Raw genomic sequence first — 24545 nt, forward strand, 5'->3', positions numbered from 1 at the left:
GAAGATATGGAGTGATATGTTTAAATTTTGTGGATTTTTTCCTTGTTATCACAATTTGCTTTCTTTCTCTCTCACTCTTTTGTCCATCTCTAACAACCTCTAACCCAATTTTTTCCAAAACTATCAGTTTGGCTTTGAATATGTGAACTTTTACCTTCAAAATAGACTAAGGAGATTAAAAATGTTTTGCCCTGAGTTATATTTCTTTAACATATTTTAAAATAACTGCTAACAAAACTGTCTTTTATGAGAAAAAATATACATATACAGCCAGAACTACCTTTTCCTGATCTAAAGAAAAAATGTAAGAGTCTCCACTTTTAAAGGTCTGAAAAGAAACATTTGCCATCTCTTCTCTCTGAGGGCTGTTACCCATAAGGCTTCATGTGCTTAACAAGATCATCTTTGGTAACTAGTCAAGCCTTTTCTCCCCGCCTCCCCTCTCTCTACATACCCCCAAAACCTATTTTTCTGCTTTTCAACCTTTAATTTCCTGTCTTCTTCACCTATGAGAGACATATAAGGGTTTTTGTATATAAAGGGCTAAGGCATGTGAAAAAAAATATTTTTTTACTTGTTCCATTCTCAATGACAAACTCATATTTTTAGTTTTGAGCCCCTAGATTCTGGTGTCTGGACAGGTAGCCATGGTGGGGCCTGGAGACATGTTCTCAGTGTCTAGACCAACAGCTACAAGATATAACCAAGCCTGATAGGGCCCCTTCTTCCCTTCTCCAGCTTTGCTTCCTGGCTACTGTAGGAGGGGTCGGATCCTTCAGGCATCTTGTCTTTTGTTCTCAACAGTATGTCTGGTATATAAATTGAGGACACAGACAGACTCTGCCCTTCCTAGCCATCTTGGATGCCACTTGGCTACTTAAGACCTGAGGTGACTGAGGAGGACATTGAAGATGATATCTGTGTTATAATTTCAAAATTCTTTTCAGTAATTTAAAATCTTAAAGTAACATTATGTTGAATTAAAGATGATCATAAAACATCTGTGTTATTTATAAGTAAGGTAGAATACTAAAACATTAATTGTTGGACATAAGTTTGAGTTTATATACTTTGACATCTTATTTTTATATGATATAGAAAACTAAACATATTTAGATATGCTAACAAACATTGGGAACTGATAACAGCTCAAAGTTACTTTAACTTCCTAGATTTTTTAAATAAAAAATAAGGGTTACTAAGAGTTAACATTATAATTAACATATATAATAACTACTAAGTATAAGATAAATAATTTTATATACAAAATATTAAAAAAATTGGGTTTGGCTTTTTTTCAAAAAAAATAAAATTTCTTGCTTTTTAAAATCTTTTCAATTATTACTTTGACTAAATAAGTAACTATTTTATAGTAACCTATAATCCTATTTTACAAAAAATGTTTTAAACTTTTGATATTTGACAAACTTTTCAAAATCAAAATTTTTAAATTGTCTTTTTGGCCTCAAACTAACTTTCTAAATATTAGGGCCACTGAAAATCTAAGAGAAACACATTTGGCTTATTTGGTATGTTAAAATTATACAGGAAGCATTGCCAAATATGAAATGGTGTTTAACTTTCTTTGGGTTCTATTTATATAAACATGTTACTAATATATGTTCCAAAATTATATAAGATTCCTAAAATTCTGATATGCTTTAATATATTTTATCAATAATAATTATGGTTATTATATTAAATTGTTATATGCCACAAAAATAACCAAATTTTCTTTGTCAATTGTCCTTTTTTTTTTTTTTTTGAGACAGAGTCTCACTTTGTTGCCCAGGCTAGAGTGAGTGCCGTGGCGTCAGCCTGGCTCACAGCAACCTCAATCTCCGGGGCTCAGCGATCCAACTGCCTCAGCCTCCCGAGTAGCTGGGACTACAGGCATGCACCACCATGCCCGGCTAATTTTTTGTATATATATTTTTAGTTGGTCAATTAATTTATTTCTATTTTTGGTAGAGACGGGGTCTCGCTCAGGCTGGTTTCGAACTCCTGACCTTGAGCAATCCGCCCGCCTCGGCCTCCCAAAGTGCTAGGATTACAGGCTCAATTGTCTTTTTAACCATGGATATTTTAAGACTTTTTGTAACCCACAATTATTATTTTACTTTAATTCTTCTCAAAAAGTGGTTTTCTACTAATTTCAGAGATCATACGCTTTACACTAAATCCTGAATTCTTTTCCAGCTACAAGTCTCCAAATAGTGTTTTCAAACTCTTTTTCCATTTTTCTGATTTGATCTCAAAGAAATTGCCACCACCTTTTCCTGAGGTCTTGCAAGCACACCTTGTGATCTTGTGACATACAAACTCCATGATAAACTGTTGTAAAATATTAATATTTGTTTTTCTATATGAAACCCACTTCCACTTTAACTGAACATGCTTTGAGTTTAACATCTAGACACCTCAACTAGATGCCCTCTGGACTCTAAAGAAACTAGCTTACTTAATAATCATAATAATAAAAACTGATGTATTCCTGAGGCTTACTAACCCAACATCAAGCAACACAAGAATTAATTACATGGGACTAAATGAATTTTTTTAACCATTTGTTTAAAACATAGCTAATTCTTTTAAGTTTTGTTTTCCAGAAGACAAGAAAATTTTTTCCCTCTTTTGAGCTATGTTTACCTTACAACAAATTGGTGAAGTATATTCTACAAACAATTTGAAACATTTATTTTTCTCTCTACTTGATTTCTCCAGATTCTGTTTTTCTTTTATAACAGGACAGAATTAGAGATACTGGTTATTTTATCAAGGCTTTGACTGGAATGGCATGTTTTCAAATATGCCCAGACTGCTTTGAGGAATCAGGTTGAATTTATAAGGCCAATAAAAGCCCTCTGGAAAAAATACTGACCTGATACCTCATCTCTAACATTTCCTGATCTGTGGTAAGTAAAGAATGTCACTTTCTAACAGTCCAGAAATCTCAAATTACTTTGGGATTTCGAAAAGGAGGAATTTCCCAATTTACACAGGTATCTACAGGCAGTTAAATCCTTGGCTTGGCTCGAGAGACCTTTAAGTAACCTGACATTCCTTAAAAAAAGGGGGTGGAGGTTTCCAGCAAAGCCAATTTTAAAAAAGAAAGCCTATGGCCAATGATCATTCTTACTGTACTTTATGCAGATAATAAAACTGAGTACAATAAGACTAAAATTTATTTTATAAATAAGTTGGTCTTACTCTAATTTGTCTTTAATAAAAATGAGAAACTAGAGAGAGAAAATTATATCTCAGAAAAAAAGGCCCATTATTAAATCCTAGCATGTCCTTCTGTTTTTAAGTTTTTCATTATTTGTCCAAGTTTGGACTAAATCCTGGTTATTTCTTAACTACAAAAGTAAAAAAAAACAGGTTATAATTTTCTTCATGACGTTTTTATTTGACTCCCTAACGGAATAGGTTCCTTTTTCCATTTTGTTGCCCAAATTCTTCTTCTTTAATTATCAAATTATTAATGTTATTTATCTCTCCTTTTACGTCAAGAAAACCAGAGTCATAACATCCTGAAGACTAGAGACAATCCACCGAAGCCTACTAATCTTCCTCGTCCAAAATCTCTCTGGGCCTGCTTGTTTCCATTGCAAATGGCCTGTCCCTGCGCAGGCAGACCTTCCCTCCTCTGGGCTCAGGGACTACTGGGGAAGAGGGAGGCACGTGAGACCTAAGGGCCAGTTTAAGGGGTAGAATGGTCTTAACAAAATGCTTATGTTTATATAACTAATCGCTACAAGCCTGTAACTAAAATCTAGCAGGGGTCCTCAAACTTCTTAAACAGGGGGCCAGTTCACTGTCCCTCAGACCATTAGAGAGTGTGTGCGCACTGTGGGCCCGGGACAGTCAGCTGCTAAGCAGGACAGGCAGCGGGGGCAAAACACCCCGAGGGCCGGATAACTGTGTTTGGCTCTTAACCTCTCCTGGGCCATATGGGGGCCTCAGTGGGCTGACGGCCTAGATGGACCGAGGGCAAACAGTTACTCCACCCCGTCAATGAGGGAACAAAATAAATGGTCATCATTACTGCGTCTGGCTATCTAGGCCAAAAGGGTGATTGTGAACCAAAAATAAAATTCTAAGCCCTCTGCTAACTGAATGGACCCCTCTTGACTAAGGGAACCCCAGAAATACCTTACAACTAAGTTCCCAGCCATGATGGGATGGAGAGATAAAGCACAATTATACATGCATATGATCTCCCTTCATAAATATTCATGACTCCTCCCATAGCTTGTTGAATACATATATTTGACCACCCTGCTTAATACAAATTATTGGGCCCTTTTGTCCCTTCTTTGAAGCACACGTGCCTTTCTTCTAGCCTGGGATCTTCTTCCCAATGTGTTGGAATGGCCACCTGACAGGTTGCTACCCTTTATGAGAAATAAAGGTCTCCTTTTTCCAAAGTGTGAACCTAGTTAATTTTTTTAAGTTAATACCTTTTGGACTATTGTTTACGTATCTAGCCCTCTAGCCTGGGATCTTTCCGCCGCTGCATGCTTTAGAGTTGGTGTGAAACCAGGTCCTCTGAACTCTCCATCCAGGCCTCAGTCCTGGATTGCATGAGCTTCTGAGTCTCATCCAGGTTGTCTTCCTCCTTATGTTTCTGGTGTCAAAGAAATAGTAAATCCTAAAGGGTGCAATCCATCCCTTCCTGCTTTCTTCTCTCCTTACCTCCCCCCACCACTTGAATTGAGCCTCCGCAGTGTGCCCGGTCATGGGCTGTGCCCTGTGGGGAGCACAGACCTCTGAGGCCCTCAGAAGATCAGGATCCATCACAGGAAACAGACTCTTTGAGCAAACAGCTCTTTGGGGAGAAGGCAAAAATAAAAAAGAGCCCTTCATTTCCCCCTTGGCTCCCCTCATTCTAAGATAAAACATAGGGCAGAAGACCAAAGACTCCCGGACTCCCAGTTTAGATTTGGACTTGAATTCAAGTGCTGCAGTTATGTCTGTTTATGTTCTCTCCGTTCCTTCACTCGGCACTGAGAGCCAGCTGTATGTACGATCTGGGGAGCTTGTGGTGACCTCTCCCCCAGGGCATCAGCCTCCTCCTTGCAAATGCCTCTTTCCTCAATCCCCCTGGGAGAACTGGGAGAACCACATTTCCACGACACAATGTTGCTTCTGCCCCGATAAGAACCAGAGAAGAATAATGTGGAAATTTCTAGACACATGCTTTGGCTCCACATTCAGATTCTCACTGGAGTCCTGCCCACCCTCTTAGCCTTCCTGGGGCCAGGCTGCCCTGACGAGTCATCCCTGGTGAGTGCAAGATGATGGCCCCTTGGCATGCAGAGGAACGATCGCCGAGTTCAGGTCTGCTCTCCTGGCGCCTTACTATGTGACCTTGGGCATGTACTTTGCTCACATGAGGCCTAAATTTCCCCAACTACAAATGGAGAAGGAGAGTTGGACCACAAGCTTTTTAAGAGTCTCTTCCAGTATAGACTGTACTCTTCCTACCCCCTCATCCCCAGAGGAAAAGAGCTCACAAAGCAATGTCCCCTCTGTCCTAGGAGTTCCATGAGAGCAGCAATGCCTTGATACCAGTCCTTCTTTCTGCTCCAAAGAGAGGCATCATGATGCCCACCCCCCTGGCCAGGTAAATTAATTCCTGACCTAGAACTTCCACATGGGTCCATTTTGCATTTGCCATTACAACATGAGCATTTTTCTTTGTTACTGAACTCTTTGTAACTGCAATTACAATAGTGTTGTAATATGACCTATTATCCCATTGTATCCCCCACAATTAATTTGGCCACTTCCCCACTTTGGCACATTTATGTTGCTTTTGACGTTGCACTATTTTTAAAATGCACTGTTGAATACTCCAATTCCTAAAGATTTTTCCACATTTCAGAATTGTTCCTTGGAACTGTTTCCCATAAGTAGAATTGTGTGGTAACAGGATTGACTGGCTGTACAATCACTGTTTAAAATGAAAAATAGTCCTCAATATACAAAGTAAAAAAGGGGGATAAAAGTAACCTCACCTTCCTATCACCCAAAGATAACTACTATTAGCCTTTTGAAGCAGTTCCTGCCATCTTTTCTTTCATCTAATAAGCGCTTACTGTGTACCCATACACAGATCATCTCATTTCATCTTCACTTTCATCCCATAAAATCCCTGTATTACCATTTCACAGATTAGGAAAAAAGGCTTCGGAAATTTAAATAACTTCCTCCAAGGTCACAGAGTTATATACTACGTGGTGGAGTGAGAACTTGGGCTCAGGTGAACCCGATTCTCAGAGCCCAAAATCTTACCAATTGCTTTCCTTACTCTGCTCTCCTCTGGCTACACTAAATTATCTTTCAGAAAGTATATTCAATGCTGTGATTAGTGTCTTGACCCATAGACATATACATGCAGTTCTTAAATATGTCTGTGATATTGCTGCTCGTGAGAATAATTAAGGACAGACAGAGACTCACAGACACACTCATCTGAAACCTGCCAGGGTCACTCAGCCAGCATGTGGGGAGCGGGCTTCAGACCCAGGGCTGTCCAACTTCGACGCCCTTGCTCTCCCGGGGAACAAACTGTTTAACAAGCTCTCTGCCTTTGAGAATGTGTAAATTAATTGAAGAGGGGAGACTAGTACAGGGAGCAAAGATGAGGCAAGAACCGAATGCAGCAATTCATCAGTTTTACCGAGAACCCTCTATACACAAAGCTCCATGGTAGCATTGCTGGGATAGAGTGATTGATAAGAGATATTTCATAGCCTCAAGAAATATATAGTCTAACAGGGCAAAGAAGATATGTTCATAAGTTTACATCCATTTATAATTCAGGAAAATGTGAGGATTAAGTGAGATAATACATGCAACAAACTTAGCACAGTTTCTGGTACATAATAGCAGGTGTTTTTATTGTACCTTATTATTATTTCATGCCATCTCCTATATGAGTGACACAGACTAATAGCTTTGCATTCCATAGGAAGCTGGAGTGAACAGCAATCATTGGAAACAACCTCTTATCGTTTCCACCATTCTGGGAATCAGGCAGATCTGAGTTCAAAACCGTGCTCTGTCCCCTCCTGACTGCAGTAGTATTTGTCCATATTCTCCAGGGAATGCTCAGTGTCTAACCCTGTTATTAGATGGGAGGTTTGGGTGGGGTTTGCTCCTTCATCATTGCGAGAAAATGAGGCCATGGCTGTGCCATGGAAGCCAGATGAGCCAGGTTCTCCTGCTTTGTGACCTGGCAGCCAGGGCAGCAAAAGGGAATCCAGGCTCAGGCAACAGCCACTCTTACCCAGGACTTAAACTTGGGACTAGGTGATACAAAGTGGCCGGGAGTATTGTGCGCAGCGCTTCTGTGGAACAGAGACAGATTATTTCTGCCTTTCAGAGCTACTCAGTTAATTGTTTTTCAAGTTTGGCCACCAGTTTCTTCTTGATTCTGTAAGCCCCTTCCTATAAACTCCCTTTTTGCTAAAGTGGCTGGAGTCAGTCCTTATTACTTTAGCTAAGTGCATCTCTGACTGATGGCCTCATGGGCTAATTTACAGAAAACTCCAGCAGGCCCCTATGTTGCCCACTTCCCAATGGCTGGTCACCAAGCAGAAGGGACCACCGATCTGGGTGCTGTGGCCACGAAGCTCTTCCAGCCCCCACTGAGCAGCTAAAAATTTGGAAAGGAAGATCATCCTTGACAACAGGGCTTAATCATAAACAACTGCATCCTTAGAGCTGCTTAGTTATGTATCTCTCTTCTTTCCCCAGGTAGGAACGCCTGCAGCTATCTCTAGGCTAGGTTACCAGCTTGCTCGAGGACACCTCTATAACCTGAAACTCACCGCCTCTCCAGGTAGTTCATCTTATTCTTGGACCCTCATTAGAAAATTCTTCTCCTCTTTGGCTGAAATTTGTCCCCCAGCGATTTCCCCCACCATTCACAGCCTTGCCCCACGGAGTTGCACACAACAATGAGGTTGTATTGTGGAGACCAGGGGCTTTGGGACTTATAGTTTAAGTTTGGGCTATACTCCTTACCAGCTATATATTTTTTTATTAATAATATACCTCTGGGCTTCTGTTTTATCAAACATATAATGAGGATAACAACACTGGCCTTCTGGATTGTGTGTTCATGAACTAATGTCTATAAATGGCCCAGCAGAATCCTCAGAACCGAGTGAACACTGAGTAAATGATAGCCAGTGATGACAGTGGCAGTGGCGATCATCGTGGCACCGTCAAAATTGTCTAAACTTAAACATCACCTCCTCCAGGAAGTGGAGGAGGCTTTGCACTCCCTGCAAGTGCCAGGTAGGTGTTTCTCCTCTGCTCCCACAGCGCCACCGCTCTCCATCAGAGTGGCTATGGCACAAGATGTGGTCACTGTTGCGTCTGTCTTTCCCGCTGGACCAGGAATTTCTCAAGAGCAAGGGTGATGTCTTATTCATGTTTGTGTTTCTGCGACTGACAAAGAGCCTGGTCCATGGTAGACATTAAAGAAATAGTTGTCGAATGAACATTTCATTCTCTCCCAAACATTTTCCTATCTTATATAATACAGTTCTTGCAACCAGCCAGTCATACAGGTGGACTCCAATTTTCGAGTGGGAGTGTTGAGGGCCAGAAGGAAGGGCAGCCACGCCTTTGATGCCACATAACTAATATGCCACAGGGCCCAGACTGGAATCCAGGTGTCCTGGCCCTGGCCGCATGGTCTTCCCTCTTGACCATGCTGCTTCTAAGAAGCCTCTTTGATTCAAAAAGGGAGACTCAAAATTGAAGGAAAAGCATTAGAGGTGAGAGGTACTAGAAGGTCCACTCCTTGACTCAGCCTACTAAAGAAAATAGAGTGTGGCTGGAAATGCAAAGGCAACTTCAATCCTCAAAGAATTCTAGAGCTTTTTAGAAGCAAAGGCATCTGTGAAACTCTTTAGTGAGTAAAAAAAAGCACCTGCATGGGTGCTTTTTTAGCTGATTTCTAAAGAATGCTTCTAATGGCAATCAGTCTATCAGAAGGTGAGTATTTACTGAACAAAACATCTCAGTAAAGATGCAGGATCTTGGCTGGGGGCCACGGGTACAGATTCCACCTCCAACATCTGTGTCATCTTGGAAAAGTCCCCTCCCCTCCCTGGGCTCTTCTTTGTAAAATGAAATTGTATACTTCACCCACAGAGATCTCTTCTAGCTCTCTTATTATATGATACTGAAGCATCAATAACTGGGCTCCCCCCCGCCCCCCAGAATCAGGGACTTTGGAGGAAGCATGTATTTCCAATAAAGTTAAAATACAAAAAAAGCAAAAATATTCTAGAAAAAGTGTTGATTCGGTTTTAAAAAGAAACACCAACTAGTCAAAAGTTACCAATATTTCAACCTTAATTTCATGCATTTGTCAACATTTGAGATTTGCGTGGGACCCAGGTGGGAGTTTGTCAATAGCCAAGGCAGGAGGGAGTATTCCAGGAGAGGGTATGGCATGTGCAAAGTTAGGGAAGTAGGAATGATCAGAAATTATACATATTTCTAACAGGATACTAATACATTCTGCTGTGTCCCTAACTGGCTGTAAGCACCAAGAGGCCAAAGCTCTTTCTCTTTAGTGGTTTCAGGACCAAGAAACAGCTGCCTAAAGACAGGAATGGACACATGACCTCTAGATGCCCACTTTCCCTCCTGTGATTGCCAGTTTAGAGTCACCAAGTGTGAAATCCTGAGTCTCTGCCATGAGTCTCTGTCTCCTTGGTGTTCTTCTGTTATTTAAGATGAAATTTCTGCATGAGCTCAAAATGGAGGCCTGTGTTCTGGCAAGAATGGGGGCTATTTATGGTGCCAGTGGGACAGATTATTTGACATTAGGACCATTCTAGAAAATGCAATATATGGAGACCAAATTTATACATGACTGCATAATATATAATTTCTTTCTTTTCAGTTGGAGATACTCTTGAGTGTCTTTTCTTTCTTCTTCCAAACTGTGAGCTTCATGAAGGCAGGGACAGCATTTGAATCATCTTGTTCACCCCCACTCCAACATTGTCTATTGTAGACCTTGGTGCAGAGAAGGGTCAGTGTATCTATTGAATGAATGAATGAGTGAACAGATGCACAAATGCATGAATGAATACTCTGTAGGTTTGCAAGCAAGGCTTAGATAATTACTTCCAGATACATTTTCAAAAATGTTTAAGCACCTGTTAAATGCTAGACATACTTGCAATAATTAAGTGGGATAGATATTACTTACTCTCATTTTATAAATGAGCAAATAAAATACAAGAGAGATTTGACCTTGAGAGTATCACTTGACAACTACTAAAAGATAGAGCTGGGATTCGAACCCAGGTCCTGTTGATGTCAGGATGGTCCATATTCACCCTTTGAGGTCCCCGAAGCCAGCTGTGAGACTGTGTGATCTATGAAAGAGACACTGGGCTACTCATTTGTTTGCTCTGCCTGTCCTGGTCTCTTCCTCCTTTGCCCCGTGGCAGAGCTGCAATGGCTCCAGAGACTGTTATTCAAATGGCAAATAAATAGCTCCATCTCATGAAGGTCATCATGCCTCATGACTGCTGCAATAATGGCAGCTAGAACGAGAGCAATGATTTCAGTTCCGCTCTTTATGATTTCCTTTTCATCTCTTCTAAAGCAGGCTAGTGAAAAAGGCAGCGTGGTGGCTCCAGATCAATCTCGCCCTGAGCACCATGAGGCTGTGTGCTCTTGCAAGCAGTGGCATTGACAAGCAGAGATATATGGGACATGCCTGCAATTGTCCCCCAAACACAGCGGTTTTTCAGCATTACCAATGAGCTGGATTGGATTAAGTATATTTGCACCAAAAGCAAAATAAATATTGCTTTATTTAATGTCACTAAAAGGTTGGGATTCAATTGCCCTTGGCCTGCGGCACCTTCCAGTTCTATTGATTGGCCAGTGTCAGAATGTGAGACGATCTGTCATCAACATCTCCTGTGAAAAGCTTAGCAGGTGGGTTGGGCTTTGCTGTGGTGTAGATGGAGGATAGTGGTCAGTGCCCTTTGTCCCCAACGCAAGGGCTAATCATAACACATCCACTCCCTGTCACCGCCACCAAGATATTTAAAAGCATTTCCCTTACTTGACGTCTTGGATCATCAGGACAAGGAGATATCTGCGATCAGGACTGTGAAGACAGAGAGTGGGATGGATAAGAATGTAGGCTTCCAAGTCGAAGGACTTGGGTTTCAATCCCAGATCTGGCACCAAGTAGCTCTGTGACCTTGGACAAAGTCATCTGTCTTGCTCAAGGACCTGCAAGGGCAGAGGCTGAATCTGTTTCATTTGTCACTGAGACTGAGTCTTCAGTGCTAGCACAGTGTCTGGCCCACAGCTGGTTCTCAGTTGAACTGTATGGACGAATAGAGGCTTAAAAGGGTCAAAGAATTTGTCTACGGTCCAGCAAGGACAAGGGACGGAGGCAGCACCTGAACCCAGTCTGCCTTACTAAAGCCTATGTTCTTAGCCATCATTCTACTGTCATGAAGCAGCCCTGGGAGTCAGGTCAGAGCCTGATAGAGGGTCTGTTCCTCGTGTGAGGTGAGAGGTGGATGCAACATCTTTATTTTTTAAATGGGGAAACTAGTCTCAAGTGGGAAACTAGTGTGAAAGATACCTTTTTGCAAATTCGTAAAAGGTGCCCCCACTAGGCTGACAATTTACAAAAAGGTGCCCTTTCTGGGTGGTGACATACAAAGTGCCACTTGCTTTGGCCAGACTTAGGTCTTCATAGGATCTGGGTGCTGGCAAAACCCACCTGCACCGGTTCCGAGGCTAAGGACAGCTCTGAGTGAAGTCTGGCTCCTCTACCAGGTGTTACCTTTGTGGCTGAGCCTCTCTGTGCCCTGGCCCTAATATGAAAGGGGGAATCTGCCTACCTCAGTGTTGTCCTGAGGACTAAGTGATATCATACATGTAAAATGCTGAAGATGCTGCCTAGGTAGAGATAAGTGCTGCACGCATTAGCTTGTCCTTGTGGTTTGATCTTGGTGTGACCTTCAGGGTCCTTCACAATCTAGTCCCCACTTATTCCTACACTTCTTACACTATGCTGCCAACTGTACACCATGCACAGGTAGCATGTTATAGGCTCATTACAAAAGGGCACCCCCTCTGGACTGATGCAATTCCACCAAGGCTCAAGGTTTGTCAAGCCTGGGCTGTACCCCAGCCTCCACCTGCCCTCTTAGCTGGTGCCCGTGTGCAGTGCAGAGACTGTATGTCGGCTGCAGCCATGACCATGTGCACCAGCCATTCCAGATCACTCAGCATTGCCCAAGGATCTCTGATCGCTCCGGGCTCAAGCAGCAAGGCTCAGAAGCTGAGCACTTGGGCTCTGAGTCAGCTCTCTGGGTTTGACTCCTGGGTCTCCTACTATTAAAGGTGGTACTTAACCTCTCTTTGTGCATCAGTTTCCTGACCTACAATATGAGGATAGTTCAAGAACTTACCTCATAGGTTCATGAGGTTGTTGGGAGGAACCCCTCATTGCTTTGAATCCCAATGGGACTTTCAGTCCCTAGGGTACAAAGAATGGCTCTTCCTTTCCACTCCCTCTGTTCCTCTTGCCTAGGTGGGGGTATGGAACTTATCCGATTGGTCAGCTCTAGAAAAGGAGCAGAACCCATTTGGGTCTAGCCCCTCCTGCCATGTATTTTTGGAATCAGGAATCCTGGAAAGATCCATTCTGGTCTCTCTGCCCCACGGTGAGCTTTCTGGGAGGCAGCTCACTTCCAGTTCTGCTTATGGCTGGTGGGGAAGTTGAATGTTGGAGTGAAGGAAAAGGAGGCAAATTTTGCCTGCTGGCATAGCCTGTGCTTTCAAAATCCTGCTTTTATCAATAATAAAGCTAATATTTTGACATCTACCTTGTGGGGCGCGGTGTCAACGCCATTACAAGTTGGCGCCTGTTTCCGGCTTTGCCTAGAGCAGCAAACAAGTTCAGCGCACGCGCAATTGTCGGTTGCCCTGTGGCGCAAGCATGCAAACGAAGGGTCCTGCTATGGACTAATGCTTTGGTGGCTCGACAGCTGAGCGGCCTATCCCAGCTTAGGGGTTGTGCTTCTTGGGTATATAGCAGCCTGCGCGCTGCGGGCTGGGTCTTCCGCATCATGTAAGTCTAAAGGGAACCCCATTAAAGCACTGTCAGAAGAACTCCAGTTGCCGCGTCTTCCTTGCTGGCGAGGCGGGCGCGACACTACCTTTCTGATCCCTGTATCTCCTTCTAAACTGTAGAAGTGGGACGAGAGTGGGAGCAGGGGTATGACTGATTACTTCTCCTATATCTCTAGTTGAAATGATACATATAAGACACTAGAATAGTGTCTTCCAGTTTGTATAAGTTCAATTAATGTTTTGTATGATGATGATTATTATTACCAGTGTTATTCACTACTACTATTCCTTTGGTTGAGAGCATGTCGCCATTCTCTTCCCCTGGCCAACTCCCACTCACGCTTCAAGACTCATCCACATGATTCCTCCTTTGGGATGTTTTCTCTGACTTGCTCCATCCCAACGCTCCCAGCTGGGCTAGGGGTGCCTCCTCCGTGGAGGTACTTCACAGCCTGGGACTCCTGGGCCTTCCTCCACCAGCCCAGGTGTCTCCTCTCTGTACTGTGACCTCCTTAAGGGCAAGCACAGGGGCCAGCCCAGCTGATATCCCAGTGCAGGGTACAAAGTATGTGCTTGGTGAAGAGCGGGGAGAGGAAAATAGAAGAGAGGGGAGAAACAGCTTAGTCTAAAGGCTTGTTAAGCAGAGGCAGACTACCAGCAAAAGCACAGATGTGAGCCAGAGCAGGCTGGCTTAGGACAATGAAGAGAGCCCAGAAAGGCAAGAGGATTGGCAAGGGTGGGTGCAGGAAAGTGCAAGGTGGGCAGTGGCCAGGGCAGCTGAGAAGGAAGCTCAGGGAAACCTTGCAGGCCTTGAATACAAGATAGAGAGCTTAGGCTCCTTCTGATGGTCAATGGGAAGCCAGTGAAGGATTTTACAGAGAGAGCCAGCACTATCCAAGCAGTGGTTTAGGAACTAAGATGAGAAATGATGAAGTGCTTGATTCTATCACATTGTTTTGCTCTTTCAGACTCCCCAGCCACTAATTCTGGGTTACTGGCTCCTCAGAGGCCTTCTTCACTGTAGAATCAATTATTAAAATCAACTTGCTATCAACTCTAACTTTGAAATGCTATTCAGTTGCTTGCAGGGACAGAGACGGGGAGCTGCCTCCACAGACATCTAGCCATCTGGCCTTTGCCGTGGAACCTGGCTGGGAAGCTCATTTGAATAATTGGTTTTGGCGGTGTGCACTTGTGGGTTAGACACCTGATTACACTGCCAGCCCCAGTGTCCTTTCAGCCTCCGCAGAAACATCACTCAGGTTACATAAAGTGGGAGAGAGTCTTTGGGAGGCAAGGGTCTGTCTGGCCCCTGCTGTCACTCTGGCTTTATCTGAACTAACTATGTGACTCACTCACTGTGTGACCTTGAGCAAGTTACTGAGCCTCTCTGTGGCTTGGCGTCTTCTTTGCTTAAGGAGGGAGAGTGATTCCTGCTTTGTCTATGCCATAGGCTTCTTATAAGGCTCTCAGGGAAGATGAGGGAGTTGTGACTTAGCAGAAATACAAGTGGAAAAATTTAGTTAAAGATCTAGGTGGAGGAGAGCTCAATGTCAGACAGCAATGTGCATGTGGGCTATATCAGAACAAGCATGGTCCCCAGAATGAGGCTTGTTTGTGGTGGCCCTGTCCTACCCTACTCCACTAATTAGCTCCACAAACTGAGGGAGTTACCTAATCTACCTGTGTTTCAGTTTCCTCATCTGTAAAATGAGGATAATGATACAGCTATTCTAAGAATTAAATGAAGCACTAAATGCAAAATGCCTACAGTAGTGCCAGGCCCAGAAGGCTCAATAGATGTTAGCTATCATCTTCATTATTGCTGTCATCATCATCACCATCATCATAATTGTGTCCTTCAGGCCTGCACACCACGCCTCAAAGGCAGACAATAACGAACATCTGGAGCATGTTCAGAGGACAGCAGAAGGACAGGGAGAGGAACAGTGGATTTCAGAAGGCATATGAACAGTTGGAAGGCTTAGGGGATGTTCAGCCTGGAGAACAGGAGCTGGCGGTGGTGGCAGTGAGTGGGGCGTGGGAGGAGTGGGAACACGCACTGTCTAAACGGCTGAACGCTGCCACGTAAAAGATGGGCTGCACCTGGACACTCCTTCAGAGAGCAGAGGCAGAAGTCATAAGTCGGCCAGTTTAGCCCGGCTAGAGGAGGACAAGCAGAGGGTCAGGGCTGGGCGGGGCACTGAGCTAGATGTCTCTCGATGGTGCTGTGTGTGACAGGGGCACTCAGGGGACATGATTGGGGTAGGGAAGGAGTCCCAGTGTGAGGTGGGGCTGGCAGGTCTCTCGATGGGGCAATCCTTGCTGTGGGGTCTTTGTCATTTCTAGCTTGATGAAAACGTGCAGGGTTTTTTTTTTCTGTTACAGAACAAATAGAACATTGAATTGTATTTTACATTTGACATAGCTGATTTTATGTTCTATTCTATTTTAGACAGTTTAAACTATTTGGTCCTCTGGATTTTAAGGTGGAAGAGGTAGGCCAGTTACAATGTGTGTGTGTGTGTGTGTGTGTGTGTGTGTGTGTGTGTGTGTTGGAAATACCCTCCTTGGTGTTTCAGTCTCTGCTGTGTTTAATCACATTGTGCTGTGCAAATCCTTCTTCATCTCTCTTTTATGTCGGATGAACTCTTATATATCCTCCATCTGTCAGAAACCCTCCCTTATCACCTTAGTCAGAAGGAAGCACATCCTGCTTCAGGAGACAGTGTAGCTCAAGTGAACAGCCTAGGGTCTGCCTTTGTGGCTTCATAAACCTGCTCTGACTCTTCATGCTGGGGGACTGGGACAAGTTCCTTGGTACCTATGTGCCTCAATTTCCTTCTCTCTTTAAAATTAGGGCATCACACTATCTCCATCATAGGGCTGTTTTGAGGATTAAATGAGATGCTATACACAATGCACAGTGAGTAGGCACTTACACATTAGCTCTTGTTCTATTTCCAGGCCTCCCCAGCATCACATCCGCACTTTTAGAACAAACTTTGGACTTCTTTTGGCAAGGGCTGTGATCTGATTTCCTTCTGCTTCCCCAAGCAGACACCCAGCAGGCCCTCTACAAACCTTAGTTAAATTGGATTTGCTGCACTGAAGCACCCCTTGCTACATAAGGATTGCCAGGGCCGAGAGACATAGTGACAGTGACAGTCTGCAGATCGTGCAGCACTCGTTTCCACCATGGGGTCTGCAGTGCCATGCTACAACACAGAATCATTTCTGCACCACCTATACAGGTCCGTTCCTACCCACCCCACCTCCACACTCCCAAGAAGCACTGAGGTTTTCTGAAGATGAGAAATTTCACAGCATCCTGCTATCTTTTGGGTAACTGCGTATTTTATGATGACTAATAGGCAATTACTATGGTAATATTGCAATTCAGCATGTGTGAGGTTTGGGAAATGAGAAATTATGGGTAACTACTTTGGACTCATTTCTATGGTAACAAAAAGTAATTGTCATTAAATACCAGTTATACTGAGGCTGTACCTGGTAATTATAGATTTTTATGCCTAGAAACATAAATAAAACCAATAAATTTATTCAAAGGTCTATGACTGTTTACTTATACGTGGCTCTATGGAATACACAATGACAAGCACCTAATTAAGAAATTCAAACCCAACACAGAGTTTCATATTGTCACATGGAGATGGAAAGTCTGTTTTTCAAATGCAAGGCAACTTGTGCATTACACATGCTCAGAAAATGCAGTGGGGTTCGGGTCAGGGGAGGGGTTGTCTTCTCTGCAAAGGAGGTGACGGGGGAGAAGGAGGTGGCAGAGAGAGTGCAAATGCTGCAATATGTGTATGTGGCCATGCTTTCTGCAAGACATTGAGAATTACCAACTGATTCTAGACTGATACAGCCTATCACCCCTAGTTGGCCTTCCAACTAGGAATTGCCTTGCAGCTCCTCAGCTCTGCAATACCCGAAGTTACAATATTCATCCCTCAGGACCCCTAGGTCCAAGATCCTCCCAGAACTCTCCTAAAATGTTCACATTACAGTCAGTAGCCATACCATTCTTTCTTTTAAAAAGTATGGTAAAATACACATAACAAAATGTACCATCTTAACTATTTCTGAGTGTATGGTTCAACAGTATTAAATACATTCATAATGTTTGCTATCATCACCACCATGCATCTCCAAAACTTTTTCATCTTGTAAAATCAAAACCCTGAATCCATTAAACAATAACTCCCTGTTGCTTCCATCCTCCCACCCCTGGTAACCACCATTCTACCTTCTGCCTCTATGAATTTGACCTCCTTAAGTACAACAAATAAGTGGCATCATACAGTATTTGTCTTTTTGTGACTGGCTTATCACTTAGCATAATGTCCTCAAGGTTCATTCATGTTGTAGCTATCCCATTCTTGATAGAGCCTATCTCCACTGCTTCTACTAAATGATAGAAGGTGACTTTCACCTCATTTCTCTCTCTTCCAAGAGGGTAGGAGGAAAACTGAGTCCACAGGAGAAAAGCATCTTGTCCAAAGACAAACGAGAAAGCTCAAGAGAGTAGAGAAAGTTAGATACCCAGTTCTCTGCTCCCACCAAAGCTTGCAAAGAAAGGCAATGTCTGAGAGTGTGGAGAGTCCCTGGATACACTGAATGGCCTTGAACATAGCTCTTTACCTTCTCAGCCTCAGTTTCCCCTTTGCTTAAATATATATAATAAAAACTGGCTTTCCTTTCTCAAAGGGTTGTTGTAATGATCAAATGTGGTTTTTAAGTGCTTTTAAAAGTATAATGCCCTGTGCAATAACAGAATGTGGCTAAAAATCCAGAGTCTGTTAAATTATAGCAGCAGCTCATCATGTTAAATCACAGCAGTATTCCTGTCACAGCAGCACACAGCTAAAACAATTGGGGTTAGGAAGCCATGCAGGTGAAGGTAAAGGGTTGCAGCTGAGTGCACCTAGCCATAGTTACTCTAGAGTGGGCACTGAAGATTCATGCCATAGCAGAATCACTACACGCTGCTGTTTAGTTCATTCATTCATTCATTCAGAAGATATCTATCAAGGGCTCATTCTGTGCCTGGCACAATACATAGATACATAGAACAAGATAGACTAAGTCTTGACTTCATGGAGTTTACATTGTAAGGGTAGAGGCAATCATTAAACAAATAGTCACATAAATAAACACATGATTACAAATTATGGCAAGAGCCATGAAAGCAGAGAACTGGGTGCTATGAAAGCAGCTCACCATGTTAAATCATAGCAGTATTTTGCCTAGTATATCACAGGCATTGGGAAGGCCTTTCTGTGAAGTGGCATTAAACTTAAGACCTGAACTGAAAAAAAGCACTGTTAATTGGAGTTTTGTAAACAAGACGGTGTCTAGTTGCCCTGAGTCTGTATTATATACTGTGATGGAATTGTTATCTATTGTTATATCATCTAATATAACTGTTACAGGTCACTACTGTAGAGTAGACTATAGTTGCCATATATTGTTTCTATAAACTTTAGTATAGGCCCTACATACTCTTACCATAAACCATAGTCTAGTACCATACACAGTGGTCTAGTTAGTAAATGTTGCTGCTCTTTAACATAAAGAGCAAGGTATAGTAGCCATCTACTACTATGAAACACAAGAGTATCCTATTCCTTCTCTGTTTAACTTTAAATATCATAGTATAGGTACTTGTAATACTAAATACAAATTTAGCTGATGAAATCTGGGAACTTTCCCTGAATATTCTTCCTGGATTGGATTACATCCTTCTCTAATGTGGAGGGAGGAAGAGGAAGAGACGATGAAGGAATACATTTTTATTTAGAACTTACAGTGTGCCTAGCACTGTGCTTTAACTGCATTGTCTCACAAAAGCCTCACGACTCTTTAGTATCTCCATTTACAGATGAGAAAAATGAAGCTCAGCAAAGCCATGTAATTTACCAAGGTCATACAGCAAGTAGGTGGCAGAGCAGAACTTAACATCCGAGCTGAATGACACCTAAAACACCTAAGTCTATGTTCTCAACCACTGACCTTCACTCCCTCCAAAGCCCCTGCCTTTCCTTCTCCCACTGCAGGAAACTGGCTGCTGAACTCTCTCCAGACAGCAGAGCAGGGGCCTCTGGGCAGGCCAGTCTTCTGTTCTCCTCACAGGGTCGGCCGGTAGGGGGAGTGCAGGATAGCGGGGAGGGGCAGAGGCCAGTTTAGCAACACCTGCATCTCAGCCTGCTCCTTGCAGGCCACAGGCCTGAGGCAGATTATTGAACTCCTCCCAGGTTTAAGAGACTGCACATTCAGAGGGAGATGTTAAAAGAATGAAAGTCAGAGAGCATAAGAGAGAGGCGGAGACCTGGCCATCTGCCTTCTGACCTGTTTCTAGCAATTTGATCAGTTCTTGTGAGGTTGGCTCTGTTTATTGCCATAGAATTCTGAGAATCAACCAAATGTACCATTCTCCCTTCTTTTCTTCCTTCCCTCTTTCCTTCCCTCCCTCTCTTCTTCCTTCTTTCCCTCCCTCCCTTCCTCTCTCCTTCTTGCCTTCCTGCCTTCCTTTCTGCCTTCACTCCTCCCTCCATCCCCCTGTCACCTTTCCTGCTGTACTCAAGCTAGTTTGAGTAGATTTTTATTATTTGCAAACAGAAAAATTTTAACAAAGTGCCTCCTTCACAGAGTTGTAAGGAAGGATTGAATGAGATCAGTGCCTGGCTGCTTGACAGGCCATTGGGTGGGCAAGCAGAATTCTTAGAGTGGCATTTCCCAAATGTGTTTTATAAACCCTAATGCTGGTGTGTGTGGGTGTGTGCACCCCCGCCCACTTACCTTTGGAACACATTGAATACCATATTCCCTTCTTGAAATTTCCTATGTTTATCAGTATATTCAAAATTCTGAAAAGTCTTATTGTAAAAGGACATGTTTAATTTTGCTTAACTCTTATGTTTCCCAAACTTATTTGAACTCTGAATTCTTTTTTCCTCTATAACGCGTTGGCAAGTCAGTCCTGCCAAACCGTGGAAATATTGCTGTAGAGAGTAGTGTGGCTCTGGGAGGGGCTGGCCTCGGGGACCTCTAAGGCACCTTGAAGCTCTCAATTCTGAGTCTTTATTATTATTTTTACATTCTCCAAAGCTTTAGTAATGAATTCTCATGATTGATAAGCTCTCTGTTGCACTCAGAGCTGTTTTAGCAACAGGATTAATGCCTGTAGTTAGAGATGTTCTCCAACTCTCATAATGAGAATCACATATTCTCACTAGGAGAATGTTGGGGGTTGAAACTTCAGTATGAAACCATTTCTGAGGCTTGGAGCTCTTTCATCATGAAGTCCTCAAATCACAAAATCTGAAGCTTGAAGACATGCAGGTAGCATCTACTCCCCCATCACTACCGTGCTAGCCATCTGAATCCCAGAGAAGGGAGGCGTTTTGGCCAAGGTCAAGACTTCTTTTGAGCTAGTCATTCCCTGGACAGCAGATGATGACATAGATAAGTGTGTGGAGTGGCAGTATTGACCTCTCTGACCACTGCTGCTCTTGTAATTAAACAGAAATGTTAACATAAATCAAATGGTCTTTCTTTCCCCCATCATTATCACTAACAGTGCATTCTGTCCAGGGAAGGTGGAAAGGGATTGCTCTCAGGCCTGCAACAAGCCATAAAGCCTGCAAATGCTAATGAACCATCACTTCAGTCAATTAAAAATGAGAGCGAAACTGTCTTTAATGAAAGCTTCATGCACCCATGGACTCTGTTTAACTCATACCCAGGGATACCAGGAAGCCCCTCTGTACCCAATTGCCATGCTCTTGAAAAGTAATAAACCAACTCTGAGTAAAATGAGCCTGCCTGAGTATCAAGAGATCTGGTTCTCTGAGCTCAGCCACTGACCTAGGATAAGTCCCATCTCGTATCTCTGGGCCTCAGTTTCTTCATCAGTAAAATCATCCATCTCATTCTCTCATATCCATCAAATACTTTTTGAGCATCTATTATGTGCTGTCCCTGCTGCTAGGCACCAGGGACACAAAGACCATTAAGCTTCAGTCCCTGTCCTCCAGTGGCTTTAAGTCTAGTGGGGGCCGTGCACTAGGATTAGACTTGTTTGATAACTATGCCTGTGGGAGCTCAGAGAAGGGAGTGGTCAATCCTTCTGGGGGTTTGGGAGAATGTTTCCCAGAAGAAGGGATAAGAGCTGAGCTGCAAAAAGAGTTACTGAGATGAAGGAATGAGGAAACGCTGGGCAAAGGGCAGCCCATATGAAGGTAAGGTAGCAGGAACCAACGAGGCATGTCTGGGGAACTAGGATTTGCTCAGAGTAGCTACAGCAACAGTTCTAGGAGGGGAGGGTGAGACGTGAGGCAGAATGGTAGACAGACGGGCACCAGGTTGTACAAAGCCTTGCACGCAGAGCTAGGAAGGGTAGGTGTTATCTTGAAAGTTGTGGAACTGATCAGCTCTAAAGCTATATAATTTGGGCAGTGAAGTTAGACAGTCCATGATTTACTGGCTGTGTGACTTTGGGAGAGTCACTTACCTTAACTGTGAAACAAGGACAACAACACTATCTATCTCAAAAGATTCAGTGTTCTTTTGGCAGATAATCTTCTGGTGGTAGAATTTTAGTCTATAAATTATGATGCTAACACAGGAGAAAGGAAGTTCAAGACTTGAGTGCATGACTGAGTGTAGGGCTAGCTGGTATGTCCACCCCAAAGAGAAATGCTGTTCAGATGACCTGGGATGCCACTCTCTATTAATAATCTCCAAGAAGAAACACAGCAACAAAATAGAAATCATTACAACCACCATATGATATACTGCAAAGCACATTCCTCCCACCATTTCTTTTGATGCTCACAACTTCCCTGCCAGGTAAATAATTATTGTCTCTATTATACAAGAGAAACTGAGTAGCAGAGAGGAAAAGTGAATTCCCCAAGGTTACACAGAAAGTAGGTGCCAAAACTGATACTAGGTCTCCTGATTCCTGGACCAGTGAGCTGTCCAGAAAACCCAGCAAGTGTCCTACAGTGGCTATGCATGAAACTGCCAAGGCTCATTAACCACATTCTCAAGAGTGAGGGTGAAACTTCCTCTAATGAACTCAGAGGTAGCTTAAAAATTCTTCCTCAAAAATATATCGTGTATTTCTTCTTGCTTCTATACCACCATCCTGTGACTACAGGCTCCCAGTCTCTCACCTGTAATTGCCCAGATAGACGCCATCGGGGTTGAGCATTGGTGCAATCTTGAAGACCAGGTGTTCCCGTAGGACACGGGCAATGGGATGCTGGCTTACGAGGAAGTCAATGATCCCTAGGGAAAGAGAAGAATCCAGTTTAACCTCAAAGTGTTACAAGGACGGAGAACATTTTAACATTTTTCTCAGCTTAGAAAACAATAAGAGGTCAGTGGGTGACTTTTGGCCTGTCTTGTTATTGGCTACTGTGGATGTGTGGCTGTGGTGTGTCTAGGTGTTACCCAGTGAATTTTACAAATACATCTCTGTTTCCAAGAGACGGGCAGCTCAAGACATAACATGGAAGCCCACGGGCAGGAGGGAGAGGGCATTTCCTGCTCTAGAGAGCTGGGAGGGCTTCTCAGGAAGATGGCATTTGACCTGTGCCTCAGATGGTCCATGAGATTTCGACAGACAGATGGGAGAGAGAGAGTAGCTTAAGAGATGGTCCCTTGTGGACACATGTTAGCTGAGCATTGACATCAGACCTGATGATTGTAGCGTCAAGGACGTTAGGGATCTAAATCCTTATGTTGCTGTCACCAAGAAGCAGAGAGGAGAAGGGATTTGACCAGTCACACGAGGACAGGGAGGTTTCTTTAATGTGCTCCAAATCTTCTCCTCTCCCCATTTTGAGGGTCCTCTGTCCCAGGACTCCAGGCCGAATGCACTTCCTGCTTCTCACTAGCACTAAAACTACCCTGACCCCAGGTCACCAAATTTAGAAAAGTTGAATTCTCTATGACCTTCTTCCCACTGCCAGGCAGTCCCCAAGCCCCTCCCTTGAGTTGAACAAAGCTACCCCTCTCCTCCCTCTGCCTGTCTTCTGATCCAGGCCACCATTGCACCTGGCCTGGGTGACAGCCACTACCTTTGGGATGTGCCCTCTTGACTGCATCCAGAAGGATCTGACCCTGTCACTCCCTCCTCAATATCCTCCTGGGGGTGGCTGGCATCTATCGATGGGAGGGGGTGAGAAAGCAAACAGCTATGAGCCCTTGCCGCCCCTTTATCTTCTCTACATTTCTACTTCTTCATCAGAGTCCTGAAAAATGGGCAAAATGGCACTCTAGCACTCTGTGAAATTACTATTATGCCAGAAAGTGATGGGAGAATGCAAAACTCTCCCAAAATGCAGAAGTGAAACCCCTTTCCCGATGGAGAGAGCACGAAAGGCATCAAGAAGGAAGCTTTTGAGTTGGGCCCCAACAGAAAGTCAGGTTCCAACAGATGGAGGAGGAAGGAGCAGGGAAACTAAGAACAGCCCACGTGGGACTGGCAGGCGCTTAGCTCTTGGAATGCTAACCTGCTGCAGAGCACGTTCCAGTGCTGCTGTGACCAGGGAGGGACACGGCAGGCTTTTCATTAGGCCAGGGCTGAGAACCCATCCGCAGCCGCAAGCCAGTTGGACATCATTTACTTCTCAGCTGACGCGGCAGTGGACCAGATGCCCTAATTTATTTGTTGGTCCTCATATTAAAGCCACAGTTTGCCAGTAAACAGGCAGGGTAATGATGCCAGGCACCCTTGTTAGGGGCTAATAATTGCTTAATCTGTCCACTAATTGACCCCAGCTCCCGGGGCAGCACTCCATCAAGGAGCCAGCCTGCGCTCAGGGCCTGGCCACGCTGCCTCGGAGAATGGCTTCTGGAAATGGAGTAGCTCATTGAGATCCATCCTCCTTCACAGATGAGCAGATTAATTGGGCTGCCAATTAGGCAGCTAATAAAAGAGTGAAAGAAAACAAAGCCAGACCAGAGGATGCAGATGCCCAGCGCTCCCTCTCCCAGGGTGGGTGTGGGGCGAGGAGGGGAGGTGTTAGACCCTTCGCTTGGCTTGAGGTCAGATACGATTCAGCAGGAATTGTTCCAACTGATCAGGAAACTGGGAGAAAATTCTTTCCACTTTTTGTTGGTGGTGGGGAGGGCAGTAAGTGGAGAAGAGTATGGGGAAGACTGTGGGAGAAGCAGGAGTGGAGAGGAAGTGCTGTGCCTGGCCACGGGCCAAATCACTGCATGGACCAAGGGAGCAGATGGGCCTGGGAGCCACACTGGAGTCCAAACTGATCACTCGCTGGAGAAGTTACTCAGGAGCTTTCTCCAACCAGCCTTCTCTTCTTGGTCCAGGGATGATCATACCTAATCTGGAAGAC

General features: G+C 43.8%; 1 protein-coding gene across 5 annotated transcripts in view; it reads right to left on the reverse strand.

The window, feature by feature from the left end:
• The window catches only part of AGBL4 (AGBL carboxypeptidase 4), a 1333072-nt gene that overhangs the window by 109493 nt on the left and 1199034 nt on the right, over window positions 1–24545 (reverse strand). For all 5 annotated transcript variants that reach the window (XM_012776132.2, XM_012776133.2, XM_075998177.1 and 2 more), the window contains one exon: window positions 22356–22470. In XM_012776132.2, the coding sequence (XP_012631586.1) occupies window positions 22356–22470 (115 nt within the window). The remainder of the gene's footprint in view (window positions 1–22355; window positions 22471–24545) is intronic.

This window comes from Microcebus murinus, chromosome 2 (genome assembly GCF_040939455.1).
Source record: "Microcebus murinus isolate Inina chromosome 2, M.murinus_Inina_mat1.0, whole genome shotgun sequence".
Taxonomy (NCBI): domain Eukaryota; kingdom Metazoa; phylum Chordata; class Mammalia; order Primates; family Cheirogaleidae; genus Microcebus; species Microcebus murinus.